General features: G+C 52.5%; 1 protein-coding gene across 4 annotated transcripts in view; it reads right to left on the reverse strand.

Moving 5' to 3' along the window:
• Positions 1-897: 897 nt before the first annotated feature.
• Positions 898-20,307, reverse strand: part of isoc2 (isochorismatase domain containing 2) — a 27,314-nt gene continuing 7,904 nt past the window's right edge. For 3 of the 4 annotated variants that reach the window (XM_070874141.1, XM_070874142.1, XM_070874140.1), the window contains exons 2-6: positions 18,557-18,783; positions 16,059-16,271; positions 10,646-10,716; positions 8,294-8,411; positions 898-2,608 (exon numbers count right to left, since the gene is read on the reverse strand). In XM_070874141.1, coding sequence (XP_070730242.1) covers positions 2,528-2,608; positions 8,294-8,411; positions 10,646-10,716; positions 16,059-16,271; positions 18,557-18,685 — 612 coding nt within the window. In that variant the 5' untranslated portion in view covers positions 18,686-18,783 and the 3' untranslated portion in view covers positions 898-2,527. The remainder of the gene's footprint in view (positions 2,609-8,293; positions 8,412-10,645; positions 10,717-16,058; positions 16,272-18,556; positions 18,784-20,307) is intronic. The other variant, XM_070874143.1, reaches the window with a different exon arrangement.

The raw sequence follows: 20,307 nt of genomic DNA on the forward strand, positions 1-20,307 counted from the left end.
AGACAGAGAGAGACACAGAGAGAGTGCACGCGACAGAGAGAGAGAGACAGAGAGAGAGAGAGAGACACAGAGAGAGCGCACGCGACAGAGAGAGTGAGAGAGAGAGAGAGAGAGCGCACGCGACAGAGAGAGTGAGAGACAGAGAGAGGGAGGGGCAGTGTAATCTGCCATAAGAGACCTATCTGTGATCACAACAGACCATGGTGGGTACACGTATACTGTTTATAAGCACATCCATCTGCCAAATTTTTGCCCACTCACTGAGCCCGTCTATGTCCTTTTGCAGATTTTGTGTGTCCTCCTCACACATTGCTTTTCCTCCCATCTTTGTATCGTCAGCAAACTTGGCTACGTTACACTCAGTCCCTTCTTCCAAGTCGTTAATATAGATTGTAAATAGCTGGGGCCCCATCACTGATCCCTGCCGCACCCCACTAGTTACTGATTGCCAACCCGAGAATGAACCATTTATCCCGACTCTCTGTTCTCTGTTAGTTAGCCAATCCTCTATCCATGCTAATATATTACCCCCCAACCCCGCGAACTTTTATCTTGTGCAGTAACCTTTTATGTGGCACCTTGTCAAATGCCTTCCGGAAGTCCAAATATATCACATCTACTGGTTCCTCCTTTATCCATCCTGTTCGTTACATCCTCAAAGAACTCCAGCAAATTTGTCTAACGTGATTTCCCCCTTCACAAACCCACGCTGACTCTGCCCGACCGAATTTTGCTTTTCCAAATGTCCTGCTACTGCTTCTTTGATAATGGACTCCAACATTTTCCCAACCACAGATATCATTGATATAGATTGTGGATAGCTGGGGCCCCAGCACTGATCCCTGCGGCACCCCACTCATGACAGCCTGCCGACTCAAATGGACAGAAGACTTGGAGGTGGTTACCAGGAAGAGGTTTATTCACAGAAGTGGGGCAATCCAAGTGGCAGAAACAGAGTCGTTAGTCGAGATACAATCACGTCATTGGGTACAGCAGGCACCAAATTCGATGGGCCGAATGGCCTCTTCACGGCGTGCGCTGCACCGGGATTAATATTTCGCAGCTTCCGCAGTCACAGATGGGGCAGTGCGTGTCGAATCATAAGGTTCCTTCAGATGATAAAGTAGATTAGAAAGATTAATGATAGGGGAGTGTGTCCATGGGCTGTGGGAGGGTCAATGGGTAACTAGAGCCCTATATAGGAGAGATTGTACATAGACTGTGGGAGGGTCAGTGGGTAACTAGAGCCCTATATAGGGGAGATTGTACATAGACTGTGGGAGGGTCAATGGGTAACTAGAGCCCTATATAGGGGAGTGTGTCCATGGGCTGTGGGAGGGTCAATGGGTAACTAGAGCCCTATATAGGGGAGATTGTACATAGACTGTGGGAGGGTCAATGGGTGACTAGAGCCCTATAAAGGGGAGTGTGTACATAGACTGTGGGAGGGTCAATGGGTAACTAGAGCCCTATATAGGGGAGTGTGTCCATGGGCTGTGGGAGGGTCAATGGGTAACTAGAGCCCTATATAGGGGAGATTGTACATAGACTGTGGGAGGGTCAATGGGTGACTAGAGCCCTATAAAGGGGAGTGTGTACATAGACTGTGGGAGGGTCAATGGGTAACTAGAGTCCTATATAGGGGAGATTGTACATGGGCTGTGAGAGGGTCAATGGGTAACTAGAGTCCTATATAGGGGAGATTGTACATAGACTGTGGGAGGGTCAATGGGTAACTAGAGCCCTATAAAGGGGAGTGTGTACATAGACTGTGGGAGGGTCAATGGGTAACTAGAGCCCTATATAGGGGAGATTGTACATAGACTGTGGGAGGGTCAATGGGTAACTAGAGCCCTATATAGGGGAGTGTGTCCATGGGCTGTGGGAGGGTCAGTGGGTAACTAGAGCCCTATATAGGGGAGATTGTACATGGGCTGTGGGAGGGTCAATGGGTAACTAGAGCCCTATATAGGGGAGATTGTACATAGACTGTGGGAGGGTCAATGGGTAACTAGAGCTCTATATAGGAGAGATTGTACATAGACTGTGGGAGGGTCAATGGGTAACTAGAGCCCTATTTCGGGGAAGATTGTACATAGACTGTGGGAGGGTCAATGGGTAACTAGAGCCCGATATAGGGGAGATTGTACATGGGCTGTGGGAGGGTCAATGGGTAACTAGAGCCCTATATAGGGGAGATTGTACATAGACTGTGGGAGGGTCAATGGGTAACTAGAGCCCTATATAGGGGAGATTGTACATAGACTGTGGGAGGGTCAATGGGTAACTAGAGCCCGATATAGGGGAGATTGTACATGGGCTGTGGGAGGGGATGAAATGGATGGGTACAGTCCATGATAATTGGAAGGAACCGGGTTGAATTCAGATGACAGTAATTTGAGGTAAATCTGTGAAGTAATCCCTTCATTGAAAGGGCTGATATTTTTCCAAGGTGCCAACGGGCTCAGAGATGTCCTGTGTCACCGGCATTGTCTCGGCACCCCCCTGGCGTGCTGATCCACGGGCCTCAGCTGAAGAGCGGGTTCTGACCTTGGAAAAGAGCCATCAGATTGCTGTCGGGGGCTGGGTCCATGATAATCTGCTGAACCTACAGGAAAGCAGAGAAGCGGACATAGAAACATAGAAAATAGGTGCAGGGAGCAGGCCATTCGGCCCTTCTAGCCCGCACCGCCATTCAATGAGTTCATGGCTGAACATGCAACTTCAGTACCCCATTCCTGCTTTCTCGCCATACCCCTTGATCCCCCGAGTAGTAAGGGCCACATCTAACTCCTTTTTGAATATATTGAGTGAACTGGCCCCCAACAACTTTCTGTGGTAGAGAATTCCACAGGTTCACCACTCTCTGGGTGAAGAAGTTTCTCCTCATCTCGGTCCTAAATGGCTTACCCCTTATCCTTAGACTGTGTGAGCCCCTGGTTCTGGACTTCCCCAACATCGGGAACATTCTTCCCGCATCTAACCTGTCCAATCCCATCAGAATTTTATATGTTTCTATGAAATCCCCCTCTCATTCTTCTGAACTCCAGTGAATACAAGCCCAGTTGATTTAGTCTTTCTTGATAGGTCAGTCCCGCCATCCCGGGAATCAGTCTGGTGAACCTTCGCTGCACTCCCTCAATAACAAGAATGTCCTTCCTCAAGTTAGGAGACCAAAACTGTACACAATATTCCAGGTGTGGTCTCACCAAGGCCCTGTACAACTGTAGCAACACCTCCCTGCCCCTGTACTCAAATCCCCTCGCTATGAAGGCCAACATGCCATTTGCCTTCTTCACCGCCTGCTGTACCTGCATGGCCAACCTTCAATGACTGATGTCCCATGACACCCAGGTCTCGTTGCACCTCCCCTTTTCCTAATCTGTCACCATTCAGATAATAGTCTGTCTCTCTGTTTTTACCACCAAAGTGGATAACCTCACATTTATCCACATTATACTTCATCTGCCATGCATTTGCCCACTCACCTAACCTATCCAAGTCGCTCTGCAGCCTCATAGCATCCTCCTCGCAGCTCACACTGCCACCCAACTTAGTGTCATCCGCAAATTTGGAGATACTACATTTAATCCGCTCGTCTAAATCATTAATGTACAGTGTAAACAGCTGGGGCCCCAGCACAGAACCTTGCGGTACCCCACTAGTCACTGCCCGCCATTCTGAAAAGTACCCATTTACTCCTAACTCTTTGCTTCCTGTCTGACAACCAGTTCTCAATCCACGTCAGCACACTACCCCCAATCCCATGTGCTTTAACTTTGCACATCAATCTCTTGTATGGGACCCTGTCGAAAGCCTTCTGAAAGTCCAAATATACCACATCAACTGGTTCTCCCTTATCCACTCTACTGGAAACATCCTCAAAAAATTCCAGAAGGTTTGTCAAGCATGATCTCCCTTTCACAAATCCATGCTGACTTGGACCTATCATGTCACCTTTTTCCAAATGCGCTGCTATGACATCCTCAATAATTGATTCCATCATTTTACCCACTACTGAGGTCAGGCTGACCGGTCTATAATTCCCTGTTTTCTCTCTCCCTCCTTTTTTAAAAAGTGGGGTTACATTGACTTCCCTCCACTCCATAGGAACTGATCCAGAGTCAATGGAATGTTGGAAAATGACTGTCAATGCATCCGCTATTTCCAAGGCCACCTCCTTAAGTACTCTGGGATGCAGTCCATCAGGCCCTGGGGATTTATCGGCCTTCAATCCCATCAATTTCCCCAACACAATTGCCCGACTAATAAGGATTTCCCTCAGTTCCTCCTCCTTACTAGACCCTCTGACCCCTTTTATATCCGGAAGGTTGTTTGTGTCCTCCTTAGTGAATACCGAACCAAAGTACTTGTTCAATTGGTCCGCCATTTCTTTGTTCCCCGTTATGACTTCCCCTGATTCTGACTGCAGGGGACCTACGTTTGTCTTTACTAACCTTTTTCTCTTTACATATCTGTAGAACCTTTTGCAATCCGTCTTAATGTTCCCTGCAAGCTTCTTCTCGTACTCCATTTTCCCTGCCCGAATCAAACCCTTTGTCCTCCTCTGCTGAGTTCTAAATTTCTCCCAGTCCCCGGGTTCGCTGCTATTTCTGGCCAATTTGCATGCCACTTCCTTGGCTTTAATACTATCCCTGATTTCCCTTGATAGCCACGGTTGAGCCACCTTCCCTTTTCTATTTTTACGCCAGACAGGGATGTACAATTGTTGTAGTTCATCCATGCGGTCTCTAAATGTCTGCCATTGCCCATCCACAGTCAACCCCTCAAGTATCATTCGCCAATCAATCCTAGCCAATTCACGCCTCATACCTTCAAAGTTACCCTTCTTTAAGTTCTGGACCATGGTCTCTGAATTAACTGTTTCCTTCTCCATCCTAATGCAGTGTTTTAGGTGGGCAGAGCAGCGGCCAATACAGTTCAATCCGGAAAAGTGTGAGGGAATGCATTTGGGGAGGGCTAACGAGGCGAGGGAATACACATTAAATGGTCGGACACTGAGAAGTGTAGAGGAACGGAGGGACCTGGGAGGGCAGGTCCACAGATCCCTGAAGATAGCAGGCCAGATGGATAAGGTGGTTAAGAAGCCACATGGAATTCTTGCCTTTATTAGCCGAGGCGTAGAATACAAGAGCTGGGAGGTTGTTCTTGAACTGTACACAACGCTGGTTAGGCCACAGCTGGAGTACTGCGTGCACAGTTCTGGTCACCACATTGTGGGAAAGATGTGATTGCTCTAGAGAGGGTGCAGAGGAGATTTACCAGGATGTTGCACTGGAGAGGGTGCAGAGGAGATTTACCAGGATGTTGCACTGGAGAGGGTACAGAGGAGATTTATCAGGATGTTGCACTGGAGAGGGTGCAGAGGAGATTTACCAGGATGTTGCACTAGAGAGGGTACAGAGGAGATTTACCAGGATGTTGCACTGGAGAGGGTACAGAGGAGATTTACCAGGATGTTGCACTGGAGAGGGTACAGAGGAGATTTACCAGGATGTTGCACTAGAGAGGGTACATAGGAGATTTACCAGGATGTTGCACTGGAGAGGGTGCAGAGGAGATTTACCAGGATGTTGCACTGGAGAGGGTACAGAGGAGATTTACCAGGATGTTGCACTGGAGAGGGTGCAGAGGAGATTTACCAGGATGTTGCACTGGAGAGGGTACAGAGGAGATTTACTAGGATGTTGCACTGGAGAGGATACAGAGGAGATTTACCAGGATGTTGCACTAGAGAGGGTACAGAGGAGATTTACCAGGATGTTGCACTAGAGAGGGTACAGAGGAGATTTACCAGGATGTTGCACTGGAGAGGGTACAGAGGAGATTTACCAGGATGTTGCACTGGAGAGGGTACAGAGGAGATTTACCAGGATGTTGCACTGGAGAGGGTGCAGAGGAGATTTACCAGGATGTTGCACTGGAGAGGGGACAGAGGAGATTTACCAGGATGTTGCACTGGAGAGGGTGCAGAGGAGATTTACCAGGATGTTGCACTGGAGAGGGTACAGAGGAGATTTACTAGGATGTTGCACTGGAGAGGATACAGAGGAGATTTACCAGGATGTTGCACTAGAGAGGGTACAGAGGAGATTTACCAGGATATTGCACTGGAGAGGGTACAGAGGAGATTTACCAGGATGTTGCACTGGAGAGGGTACAGAGGAGATTTACCAGGATGTTGCACTGGAGAGGGTACAGAGGAGATTTACCAGGATGTTGCACTAAAGAGGGTACAGAGGAGATTTACCACGATGTTGCACTAGAGAGGATACAGAGGAGATTTACCAGGATGTTACACTGGAGAGGGTACAGAGGAGATTTACCAGGATGTTACACTGGAGAGGGTACAGAGGAGATTTACCAGGATGTTGCACTGGAGAGGGTACAGAGGAGATTTACCAGGATGTTACACTGGAGAGAGTACAGAGGAGATTTACCAGGATGTTGCACTGGAGAGGGTACAGAGGAGATTTACCAGGATGTTGCACTGGAGAGGGTACAGAGGAGATTTACCAGGATGTTGCACTGGAGAGGGTACAGAGGAGATTTACCAGGATGTTACACTGGAGAGGGTACAGAGGAGATTTACCAGGATGTTGCACTGGAGAGGGTACAGAGGAGATTTACCAGGATGTTACACTGGAGAGGGTACAGAGGAGATTTACCAGGATGTTGCACTGGAGAGGGTACAGAGGAGATTTACCAGGATGTTGCACTGGAGAGGGTACAGAGGAGATTTACCAGGATGTTGCACTGGAGAGGGTACAGAGGAGATTTACCAGGATGTTGCACTGGAGAGGGTACAGAGGAGATTTACCAGGATGTTGCACTGGAGAGGGTACAGAGGGGATTTACCAGGATGTTGCAATGGAGAGGGTAGAGAGGTGATTTACCAGGATGTTGCCTGGACTGGAGAATTTTGGCGATGAGGAAAGATTGGATAGGCTGGGGTTGTTGTCTCTGGAACAGAGGAGGCTGAGGGGAGACCTGATTGAGGTGTATAAAATGATGAGGGGGGTGGATCGAGTGGATAGGACGGACCTGTTTCCCTTGGCAGAGGGGTCAACAACCAGGGGGCGTGGATTGACAGTAATTGGGGGGGAGGTTTAGAGGGGAAATGTCTTCACCCAGAGGGGGGTGGGGGTCTGGGGCAGGGTCTCAGGGTCTGGTACGGAACTCACTGCCTGAAAGGGCGGTCGAGGCAGAAACCCTCACCACAGCAGGCAGTGCACCTTGAAGTGCCGTATGCTACAGGGCGAGGGAGCGAGAGCAGGAAAGTGGGATTAGGCCGGGATGGCTCTCGGTCGGCCGGCGCCAGGCGGACACGATGGGCCCAAAATGGCCTCCTTCCCTCCTGATTACCTCCCTCAGTATTGCCCCTCCGACAGCGCAGTGCGGCGCTCCCTCAGTCCTGGCACTGGGCAGTGTGGGTCTGGATTATGGGGCTCGACTCCGAGAGTATATACATCTACCTCCGACAGTGCAGCACTTTTGTCCAGTGTATCCATATTCTTTTTATCCAAGTGTGGTCTGACCCAGGGATATGGAGACCAGAACTGTGCACGGTGCTCCCAGTGTGGTCTGACCCAGGGATATGGAGACCAGAACTGTGCGCGGTGCTCCAAGTGTGGTCTAACCCAGGGATATGGAGACCAGAACTGTGCACGGTGCTCCAAGTGTGGTCTGACCCAGGGATATGGAGACCAGAACTGTGCACGGTGCTCCCAGTGTGGTCTGACCCAGGGATATGGAGACCAGAACTGTGCACGGAGCTCCCAGTGTGGTCTGACCCAGGGATATGGAGACCAGAACTGTGCACGGAGCTCCCAGTGTGGTCTGACCCAGGGATATGGAGACCAGAACTGTGCACGGAGCTCCCAGTGTGGTCTGACCCAGGGATATGGAGACCAGAACTGTGCGCGGTGCTCCAAGTGTGGTCTAACCCAGGGATATGGAGACCAGAACTGTGCACGGTGCTCCAAGTGTGGTCTAACCCAGGGATATGGAGACCAGAACTGTGCACGGTGCTCCCAGTGTGGTCTGACCCAGGTATATGGAGACCAGAACTGTGCACGGTGCTCCCAGTGTGGTCTGACCCAGGGATATGGAGACCCAGAACTGTGCACAGTGCTCCACAAGTCCTTTTTCGGAAACATTTCGGTCAGTGGGGATTTATTTGGTTCCGATCGAGGTTCATGATTCGTCACGATGACGATGCAAGTCTCCACTCTCCCTATCCCTCCCCGCCGTACCAGCCCCGTTGACTCACCTCCCGGAATTTTGGGTGCCTTGCGTCTCGTATAAGCTGCAGCATCGTTCCTTCACTGGTTGTAAGGAAAGCACCACTCTGTTTCATCCGGGACAGCGCTATCAATCGATCGACCTGGCTGAGAGGGCACATCACAAGACAAGAACGTGAGAAATAGGAATAGGAGGAGGCCCATTCAGCCCCTCGAGCCTGTTACACAGGAACAGGAGGCCCATTCAGCCCCTCGAGCCTGTTACACAGGAACAGGAGGAGGCCCATTCAGCCCCTCGAGCCTGTTACACAGGAACAGGAGGCCCATTCAGCCCCTCGAGCCTGTTACACAGGAACAGGAGGAGGCTCATTCAGTCCCTCGAGCCTGTTACACAGGAACAGGAGGAGGCCCATTCAGCCCCTCGAGCCTGTTGCACAGGAACAGGAGGAGGCCCATTCAGCCCCTCGAGTCTGTTACACAGGAACAGGAGGAAGCCCATTCAGCCCGCTATACAGTAACAGGAGGCCCATTCAGCCCCACGAGCCTGCTCTGCCATTCAATACGATCGCGGCTGATCTGATCTTCGCCTCAGCTCTACTTCCCCGCCCGCTCCCCATAACCCTTGACTCCATTATCGTTCAAAAATCTGTCTATCTCCGCCTTAAATATATTCAATGTCCCGGCTTCCACAGCTCTCTGAGGCAGCGAGTTCCACAGATTTACAACCCTCTGAGAGAAGAAATTCCTCCTCATCTCAGTTTTAAATGGGCGGCCCCTTATTCTGAGACCATGCCCCCTAGTTCTAGTCTCCCCCATCAGTGGGAACATCCTCTCTGCATCCACCTTGTTAATCCCCCTGAGAATCTTATGCGTTTCAAGAAGATCCCCTCTCATTCTTCTAAACTCCAGAGAGTATTAGGCCCAATCGACACAATCTCTCCTCATACGACAGTCCTGCCCTCCCAGGAATCAGTCTGGTGAACCTTCACTGCACTCCCTCTGTGGCAAGTGTATCCTTCTTTAGGTAAGGAGACCCAAACTGCTCACAATACTCCAGGTGTGATCTCACCCAGGTATATGGAGACCAGAACTGTGCACGGTGCTCCAAGTGTGGTCTAACCCAGGTACATGGAGACCAGAACTGTACACAATACTCCAGGTGTGGTCTAATCCAGGTATATGGAGACCAGAACTGTGCACAATACTCCAGGTGTGGTCTAATCCAGGTATATGGAGACCAGAACTGTGCACGGTGCTCCCAGTGTGGTCTAACCCAGGGATATGGAGACCAGAACTGTGCACAGTGCTCCAAGTGTGTCTAACCCAGGGATATGGAGACCAGAACTGTGCACGGTGCTCCAAGTGTGTCTAACCCAGGGATATGGAGACCAGAACTGTGCACGGTGCTCCCAGTGTGGTCTAACCCAGGGATATGGAGAGCAGAACTGTGCACGGTGCTCCAAGTGTGTCTAACCCAGGGATATGGAGACCAGAACTGTGCACGGTGCTCCAAGTGTGGTCTAACCCAGGGATATGGAGACCAGAACTGTGCACGGTGCTCCGAGTGTGGTCTAACCCAGGTATATGGAGACCAGAACTGTGCACGGTGCTCCAAGTGTGGTCTAACCCAGGGATATGGAGACCAGAACTGTGCACGGTGCTCCCAGTGTGGTCTAACCCAGGTATATGGAGACCAGAACTGTGCACGGTGCTCCAAGTGTAGTCTAACCCAGGTATATGGAGAGCAGAACTGTGCACGGTGCTCCCAGTGTGGTCTAACCCAGGGATATGGAGACCAGAACTGTGCACGGTGCTCCAAGTGTGTCTAACCCAGGGATATGGAGACCAGAACTGTGCACGGTGCTCCAAGTGTGGTCTAACCCAGGGATATGGAGACCAGAACTGTGCACGGTGCTCCGAGTGTGGTCTAACCCAGGTATATGGAGACCAGAACTGTGCACGGTGCTCCAAGTGTAGTCTAACCCAGGTATATGGAGAGCAGAACTGTGCACGGTGCTCCAAGTGTGGTCTAACCCAGGTATATGGAGAGCAGAACTGTGCACGGTGCTCCCAGTGTGGTCTAACCCAGGTATATGGAGAGCAGAACTGTGCACGGTGCTCCAAGTGCGGTCTAACCCAGGTATATGGAGAGCAGAACTATGTATTGTGCTCCCAGTGTGGTCTCACCCAGGGATATGGAGACCAGAACTGTGCACGGTGCTCCAAGTGTGGTCTAACCAAGTCCCTCGATAACTGGTGCCGATCTCCTCCATTGCTATATGCCCCCTGACCTCAGGTAAGGTCCCTTGTTGGAAGGTTGGCGTAACAGGCCCAAACGGCCTGCCCCTCTCGCTCTCTCTGCTGAAAACTTGGCCTCTTACCTGCGAGAGGAGCAGGCATCTGCTACCACGTGGACATCCAGACCCCGCTCGAGTAAATCCAACGCTGTGCTCTGTGGGAGACAGAAGAAGGAGAATTATATCCGGAGAACATCAGAAATAGGAGCAGGAGTCGGCCATTCGGCCCCTCGAGCCCTGCTCCGCCATTTAATACGATCGTGGCCTGATCCGATCATGGACCCAGCTCCACTTCCCTGCCCGCCCCCTTATCGGTTAAGGAACTGTCTATCTCTGCCTTAAATATATTCAATGTCCCGGCTTCCACAGCTCTCTGAGGCAACGAGTTCCACAGATTTACAACCCTCTGAGAGAAGAAATTCCTCCTCATCTCAGTTTTAAATGGGCGGCCCCTTATTCTAAGACCATGCCCCCTAGTTCTAGTCTCCCCCATCAGTGGGAACATCCTCTCTGCATCCACCTTGTCGAGCCCCCCCCTCATAATCTGATACGTTTCGATAAGATCGCCTCCCATTCTTCTGAACTCCAATGAGTAGAGGCCCAACCTCCTCAACCTTCCTCATAAGTCAATCCCCTCATCCCCGGAATCGACCGAGTGAACCTTCTCTGAACTGCCTCCAAAGCAAAGTGTGTCCTTTGGTAAATACGGAGAGCAAAACTGTGCACGCAGTACTCCAGGTGTGGCCTCACCAATACCCTGTGTAACTGGAGCAAGACTTCCCTGCTTTTATACTCCATCCCCCTTTGCAATAAAGGGCCAAGATACCATTGGCCCTTCCTGATCACTTGCTGTACCTGCAGACTAACCTTTTGTGTTTCATGTACAAGTAACCCCCAGGTCCCGCTGTACTGCGGCACTTTGTAATCTTTCTCCGTTTAAATAATAACTTGCTCTGTGATTTTTTTTTCTGCCAAGTGCATGACCTCACACTTTCCCACATTATACTCCATCGGACAAATTCATCCAAGTCATTAATATAGATTGTAAGCTCGCTCTCTCTCTCACACACACACACACTCATCTTCATCATAGGCAGTCCCTCGGAACCGAGGGAGACTCGCTCCCCACTCTAACACGAGTTCTCGGGTGACTGAACAGTCCAATACGGGAACCACAGTCCCTGTCACAGGGTGGGACAGCTAGACGTTGAGGGAAGGGGAGGGTGGGACAGATAGACGTTGAGGGAAGGGGAGGGTGGGACAGATAGACGTTGAGGGAAGGGGAGGGTGGGACAGATAGACGTTGAGGGAAGGGGAGGGTGGGACAGATAGACGTTGAGGGAAGGGGAGGGTGGGACAGGTTTGCCGCACGCTCCTTCCGCTGCCTGCGCTTGCTTTCTGCCTGCTCGCAATTGGCGACGAGACTCGAGGTGCTCAGCGCCCTCCCGGATGCACTTCCTCCACTCAGGGCGGACTGGTCTTTGGGCCCAGGGACTCCAAGGTGTTGGTGGGGGATGTTGCACTTTATCAGGGGGAGGGGTGTGTCGCTTGTAACGTTTCCTCTGCCCCACCTTGGGGGCTCGCTTGCCCGTGAAGGAGTTCCGAGTAGAGCGCTCGCTTTGGGAGTCTGGTGTCTGGGGGGGGGGGGGACATGCGGACAATGTGGCCCTGCCCAGCGGAGCTGGTCGAGTGTGTGGTCAGTGCTTCGATGCTGGGGATGTCGGGCCTGGTCGAGGACGCTAACGTTGGTGCGTCTGTCCTCCCGGGGGATTTGCGGGATCTCGCGGAGACAGCGTCGGTGGTATTTCTCCAGCGACTCGAGGTGTCTGCTGTACATGGTCCGTGTCTCTGGGCCATACAGGAGGGCGGGTATCACTACAGCCCTGTAGACCATGAGCTGGGGGTGAGGTGTCTACTGTACACGGTCCGTGTTGCTGAGCCATACAGGAGGGCGGGTATCACTACAGCCCTGTAGACCATGAGCTGGGTGGTGGATTTGAGGGGCCTGGTCTTCGAACACTCTGTTCCTCAGGCGGCCGAAGGCTGCACTGGCGCACTGGAGGCGGTGTTGGCCCTCGTCGCCAATGTCTGCCCTTGTTGATAAGAGGCTCCCGAGGTATGGGAAATGGACCACGTTGTCCAGGGCCAGGCCGTGGATCTTGACTCCTCCAAAGCAAGTATATCCTTTTGTAAATACGGAGAGCAAAACTGTGCACGCAGTACTCCAGGTGTGGCCTCACCAATACCCTGTATAACTGGAGCAAGACTTCCCTGCTTTTATACTCCATCCCCCTTTGCAATAAAGGGCCAAGATACCATTGGCCCTTCCTGATCACTTGCTGTACCTGCGTACTAACCTTTTGTGTTTCATGTACAAGTAACCCCCAGGTCCCGCTGTACTGCCGCACTTTGTAATCTTTCTCCGTTTAAATAATAACTTGCTCTTTGATTTTTTTTTTCTGCCCAAGTGCCTGACCTCACACTTCCCGGGTGAAGCTCTGTGCTTGGAAGGGCAGGAAGGTTCGGATGTGGAGGTAGGCCGGGAGTAAATCCTGGGCTTTTCCTGGTCTGTCTGTGGGAGTGCTTGCGCCAGGTCAGGTTGAGCAACTGGAAACATAGGAGCAGGAGTCGGCCATTCGGCCCTTCACCGCCATTCAATGTGTTGACGAGTGGGGTACCACAGGGATCAGTGCTGGGGCCCCAGCTATTAATAATATATATGTAAATGATTTGGATGAAGGAAGCAAGTGTAATATTTCCAAGTTTGCCGACGACGCAAAACTAGGTGGGGTTGAGAGTTGTGAGGAGGATGCAAGGATACTGCAAGGCGATTTAGATAGGTTGAGTGAGTGGGCAAACACATGGCAGATACAGTTTAGCGTGGACAAATGCGATGTTATCCACGTTGGTAGGAACAACATAAGGACAAAGTATTATTGAAAGGGTGAGGGCTTGGGGAAGTGTCGATGTACAGAGGGGACCTGGGTGTCCCTGTACACCGGTCATTGAAAGCCAACACGCAGGGGGGCAGCGAGCAGTGAGGAAGGCAAGTGGTCCGTTGGTCTTCATTGCGAGAGGGTTTGAGTACAGGGGCAAGGAGGTCTTACTGCAGTTACACAGGGGCCTCGGTGAGACCGCACCTGGAGTACTGTGAGCAGTTCTGGTCTCCTTACCCAAGGAAGGATACACTTGCCACAGAGGGAGTGCAGCGAAGGTTCACCAGACTGATTCCCGGGAGAGCAGGACTTGCCGTATGAGGAGAGATTGGGTGGACTGGGCCCTGTATTCACTGGAGTTTAGAAGAACGAGAGGGGGATCTGATTGAAAGGTGTCAAATTCTGACGGGGGGGTTGGACAGACTGGATGCGGGGGGAGGATGTTTCCCCGGGGGGCTGGGAAGTCTAGAACAAGGGCTCACACAGTCTCGGGATACGGGGTAGGAAATTTAGGACCGAGAGGAGGAGAAATGTCTTCACTCAGAGGGAGGTGAACCTGTGGAATTCTCTACCATAGAAGGCCAAGTCACTGAATATATTTAAGAGGGCGATAGATAGATTTCTAGACACAAAAGGCATCAAGGGGTCTGGGGAGAAAGCGGGAATATGGAGTTGAGATAGAGGATCAGCCCGTGATCGTATTGAATGATGGCGCAGGCTCGAGAGGCCGAATGGCCGACTCCCGCCCCTATTTTCGATGTTAGATACAGAGTAAAGCTCCCTCTACACTGTCCCATCAAACACTCCCAGGGCAGGTACAGGGGGTTAGATACAGAGTAAAGCTCCCGCTACACTGTCCCATCACTCCCAGGGCAGTTACAGGGGGTTAGATACAGAGTAAAGCTCCCTCTACACTGTCCCATCAAACCCTCCCAGGACAGGTACAGGGGGTTAGATACAGAGAAAAGCTCCCTCTACACTGTTCCATCAAACCCTCCCAGGACAGGTACAGGGGGTTAGATACAGAGTAAAGCTCCCTCTACACTGTCCCCATCAAACACTCCCAGGAGCAGGTACAGGGGGTTAGATACAGAGTAAAGCTCCCGCTACACTGTCCCATCACTCCCAGGGCAGGTACAGGGGGTTAGATACAGAGTAAAGCTCCCTCTACACTGTCCCATCAAACACTCCCAGGGCAGGTACAGGGGGTTAGATACAGAGTAAAGCTCCCTCTACACTGTCCCATCAAACCCTCCCAGGACAGGTACAGGGGGTTAGATACAGAGAAAAGCTCCCTCTACACTGTTCCATCAAACACTCCCAGGGAAGGTACAGGGGGTTAGATACAGAGTAAAGCTCCCTCTACACTGTCCCATCAAACACTCCCAGGACAGGTACAGGGGGTTAGATACAGAGAAAAGCTCCCTCTACACTGTCCCATCAAACACTCCCAGGGCAGGTACAGGGGGTTAGATACAGAGTAAAGCTCCCTCTACACTGTCCCCATCAAACACTCCCAGGGCAGGTACAGGGGGTTAGATACAGAGTAAAGCTCCCTCTACACTGTCCCCATCAAACACTCCCAGGGCTGGTACAGCACGGGGTTAGATACAGAGTAAAGCTCTCTCTACACTGTCCCCATCAAACACTCCCAGGGCAGGTACAGGGGGTTAGATACAGAGTAAAGCTCTCTCTACACTGTCCCCATCAAACACTCCCAGGGAGGTACAGGGGGTTAGATACAGAGTAAAGCTCCCTCTACACTGTCCCATCAAACACTCCCAGGGCAGGTACAGGGGGTTAGATACAGAGTAAAGCTCCCTCTACACTGTCCCATCAAACACTCCCAGGGCAGGTACAGGGGGTTAGATACAGAGTAAAGCTCCCTCTACACTGTCCCATCACTCCCAGGGCAGGTACAGGGGGTTAGATACAGAGTAAAGCTCCCGCTACACTGTCCCATCACTCCCAGGGCAGGTACAGGGGGTTAGATACAGAGTAAAGCTCCCTCTACACAGTCCCATCAAACACTCCCAGGGCAGGTACAGGTGGTTAGTTACAGAGTAAAGCTCCCTCTACACTGTCCCATCAAACACTCCCAGGGCAGGTACAGGGGGTTAGATACAGAGTAAAGCTCCCTCTACACTGTCCCATCAAACACTCCCAGGGCAGGTACAGGGGGTTAGATACAGAGTAAAGCTCCCTCTACACTGTCCCATCAAACCCTCCCAGGACAGGTACAGGGGGTTAGATAGAGAAAAGCTCCCTCTACACTGTTCCATCAAACACTCCCAGGGAAGGTACAGGGGGTTAGATACAGAGTAAAGCTCCCTCTACACTGTCCCATCAAACACTCCCAGGGCAGGTACAGGGGGTTAGATACAGAGTAAAGCTCCCTCTACACTGTCCCATCAAACACTCCCAGGGCAGGTACAGGGGGTTAGATGCAGAGTAAAGCTCCCTCTACACTGTCCCCATCAAACACTCCCAGGGCAGGTACAGGGGGTTAGATACAGAGTAAAGCTCCCTCGACAGCGAGAGGGAAGGGTGAATTGACGGACCATTATACAGGCCTGTGTCTCAATGCCGCACAGGATGACGGACTCCAGTTCGGGGAGTGATCGCAGTTCCTCCTCCACCTCGGGCGTGATCATGCTGAAGCAAGTCTTGGCGAATTTCCTGATCGCCTCGGCCCCCAGTTCCGGTACCGTGGGACCCAACCCTTTGGGGTACTGCTCCGTGACGACGACGGGGATCTCGAGCGCCTTGGCCGCCTGGCGGGAAAGATCGGGGTTAAAAATCCCGACGGGAAAGGCTGGACACAACACAGAACGTCCCCACTCCTGTCGGAAGCCCTCTTTAACCCCCTGCCTCGGGGAGCTGAATCGATCGGGAGAGGCACAGCCAGCGGCCAGAACAAACCCCGCCTCTCGCTCCTTCTCTCTCTGTCCCCATGTACACATCAATGATTCAGACGAAGGAATTGAGTGTAACATAAGAACATCAGAATTAGGAACAGGAGGAGGCCATCGAGCCCCTCGAGCCTGCTCCGCCATTCAACAAGATCACGGCTGATCAGGCCGTGGACTCAGCTCCACTTACCCGCCCGCTCCCCGTAACCCTTAATTCCCTTATTGGTTAAACATCTATCTATCTGTGACTTGAATACATTCAATGAGCTAGGCCTCAACTGCTTCCTTGGGCAGAGAATTCCACAGATTCACAACCCTCTGGGAGAAGAAATTCCTTCTCAACTCGCTTTTAAATTGGCTCCCCCGTATTTTGAGGCTGTGCCCCCTAGTTCTAGTCTCCCCGACCAGTGGAAACAACCTCTCTGCCTCTATCTTGTCTATCCCTTTCATTATTTTAAATGTTTCTATAAGATCACCCCCTCATCCTTCTGAACTCCCAACGAGTAAAGACCCAGTCTACTCAATCTATCATCATAAGGTAACCCCCTCATCTCCGGAATCAGCCGAGTGAATCGTCTCTGTACCCCCTCCAAAGCCAGTATATCCTTCCTTAAGTAAGGTGACCAAAACTGTGCACGCAGTACTCCAGGTGCGGCCTCACCAATACCCTGTACAGTTGCAGCAGGACCTCCCTGCTTTTGTACTCCATCCCTCTCGCAATGAAGGCCAACATCCCATTCGCCTTCCCGATTCCCTGCTGCACCTGCAAACTAACAAACTAAAATATCTCCAAGTTTGCAGATGACACTAAGCTGGGTGGCGGTGTGAGCTGTGAGGAGGATGCTAAGAGGCTGCAGGGTGACTTGGACAGGTGAGGTGAGTGGGGCAAATGCATGGCAGATGCAGTATAATGTGGATAAATGTGAGGTTATCCACTTTGAGGGCCAAAACAGGAAGGCAGAATATTATCTGAATGGCGACAGATTAGGAAAAGGGGAGGTGCAACGAGACCTGGGTGTCATGGGACATCAGTCATTGAAGGTTGACCATGCAGGTACAGCAGGCGGTGAAGAAGGCAAATGGTATGTTGGCCTCCATAGCGAGAGGATTTGAGTATAGGAGCAGGGAGGTCTTACTGCAGTTGTACAGGGCCTTGGTGAGGCCACACCTGGAATATTGTGCACAGTTTTGGTCTCCTAATCTGAGGAAGGACATTCTTGCTATTGAGGGAGTGCAGCGAAGGTTCACCAGACTGATTCCCGGGATGGCAGGACTGACATTTGAAGAAAGACTGGAAAGACTGGGCTTATATTCACTGGAATTTAGAAGAATGAGAGGGGGATCTCATAGAAACATATAAAATTCTGACGGGATTGGACAGGTTAGATGCGGGAAGAATGTTCCCGATGTTGGGGAAGTCCAGAACCAGGGCTCACACAGTCTAAGGATAAGGGGTCAGCCATTTAGGACCGAGATGAGGAGAAACTTCTTCACCCAGAGAATTGTGAACCTGTGGAATTCTCTACCACAGAAAGTTGTTGGGGGCCAGTTCATTGGATATATTCAAGAGGGAGTTAGATGTGGCCCTTACGGCTAAAGGGATCAGGGGGGTATGGAGAGAAGGCAGGAGTGGGGTACTGAAGTTGCATGATCAGCCATGATCATATTGAATGGTGGGGCAGGCTCGAAGGGCCCAATGGCCTGCTCCTGCACCTATTTTCTCTGTTTCGAACCCTCCCTCTCCCTCCAACCTCCCTCTCCCAGCCCCCTCTCCCTCCAATCCCCTCTCTCCCTCCAACCCCCTCTCCCGACAACTCCTCTCCCTCTCTCCCACCAATCCCTTGTCCCCCTCTCCCTCCAATCCCCTCTCCCCCTCCAATCCCCTCTGCCTCCCTCCCTCCCACTCCCCCCCCCCCACCCCACTCTCTCTCTCCCTCCGACCCCGATCCCTGCCTTTCCCAGCCCCTCTCCCAATCTCGCTCCAACCCCTCTCCCTCTGAACCCCTTCCCTCTCTTTCCCGCCCCGCTCCCCAACCCTCTCTCCCCGCAATCCCTGCTCCTCTGGCCCCTTTCCCTCGGACCCCTCTTCCTCTTGCTCCAACCTCCCACTCCCCCACTCCCTTCCCCCCACCGTCCCCCCCGCTCACCTGAAGCATTCTGGCAGCGACGGACACGACCTGGGGGAAGTAGGCCACACTGGGCCGGAACTTCTCCTGCATGTCACAGAGAAAGAGGGCGCAGGTCTTGGGATGCAGCTTGCCGATGTGTCTGGCCATCGTCCCCTGCCGGCCTGTGGTCCAACGACGGGTCAAATCCACCTCCCCGACGGGAAGCGAGGAGCTGCTTGGCGCTCGAGAAGATCAGACGGGGAAATCTGCAGAGGGCAGGAAAGCAGGCTGAAGGATCGTTGAGAACAGGAGGCCCCATTCGGCCCCTGGAGCCTGTTACACAGGAACAGGAGGCCCATTCAGCCCCTCGAGCCTGTTACACAGGAACAGGAGGAGGTCCATTCAGACCCTCGAGCCTGTTACACAGGAACAGGAGGCCCATTCAGCCCCTCGGGCCTGTTACACAGGAACAGGAGGAGGCCCATTCAGCCCCTCGAGCCTGTTACACAGGAACAGGAGGCCCATTCAGCCTCTCGAGCCTGTTACACAGGAACAGGAGGAGGCCCATTCAGCCCCTCGAGCCTGTTACACAGGAACAGGAGGCCCCATTCAGCCCCTCGAGCCTGTTACACAGGAACAGGAGGAGGCCCATTCAGCCCCTCGAGCCTGTTACACAGGAACAGGAGGAGGCCCATTCAGCTCCTCGAGCCTGTTACACAGGAACAGGAGGAGGCCTATTCAGCCCCTCGGGCCTGTTACACAGGAACAGGAGGCCCCATTCAGCCCCTCGAGCCTGTTACACAGGAACAGGAGGCCCATTCAGCCCCTCGAGCCTGTTACACAGGAACAGGAGGCCCATTCAGCCCCTCGAGCCTGTTACACAGGAACAGGAGGAGGCCCATTCAGCCCCTCGAGCCTGTTACACAGGAACAGGAGAAGGCCCATTCAGCCCCTCGAGCCTGTTACACAGGAACAGGAGGCCCATTCAGCCCCTCGAGCCTGTTACACAGGAACAGGAGGCCCATTCGGCCCCTCGAGCCTGTTACACAGGAACAGGAGGCCCATTCAGCCCCTCGAGCCTGTTACACAGGAACAGGAGGAGGCCCATTCGGCCCCTGGAGCCTGTTACACAGGAACAGGAGGCCCATTCGGCCCCTCGAGCCTGTTACACAGGAACAGGAGGAGGCCCATTCAGCTCCTCGAACCTGTTACACAGGAACAGGAGGAGGCCCATTCAGTCCCTCGAGCCTGTTACACAGGAACAGGAGGCCCATTCGGCCCCTCGAGCCTGTTACACAGGAACAGGAGGAGGCCCATTCAGCTCCTCGAACCTGTTACACAGGAACAGGAGGAGGCCCATTCAGCCCCTCGAGCCTGTTACACAGGAACAGGAGGAGGCCCATTCGGCCCCTCGAGCCTGTTACACAGGAACAGGAGGAGGCCCATTCAGCCCCTCGAGCCTGTTACACAGGAACAGGAGGCCCATTCAGTCCCTCGAGCCTGTTACACAGGAACAGGAGGAGGCCCATTCAGTCCCTCGAGCCTGTTACACAGGAACAGCAGGCCCATTCAGCCCCTCAAGCCTGTTACACAGGAACAGGAGGAGGCCCATTCAGTCCCTCGAGCCTGTTACACAGGAACAGGAGGAGGCCCATTCAGCCCCTCGAGCCTGTTACACAGGAACAGGAGGAGGCCCATTCAGCCCCTCGGGCCTGTTACACAGGAACAGGAGGCCCCATTCAGCCCCTCGAGCCTGTTACACAGGAACAGGAGGCCCATTCAGCCCCTCG

Source organism: Pristiophorus japonicus, unplaced genomic scaffold, assembly GCF_044704955.1.
Source record: "Pristiophorus japonicus isolate sPriJap1 unplaced genomic scaffold, sPriJap1.hap1 HAP1_SCAFFOLD_689, whole genome shotgun sequence".
Taxonomy (NCBI): domain Eukaryota; kingdom Metazoa; phylum Chordata; class Chondrichthyes; family Pristiophoridae; genus Pristiophorus; species Pristiophorus japonicus.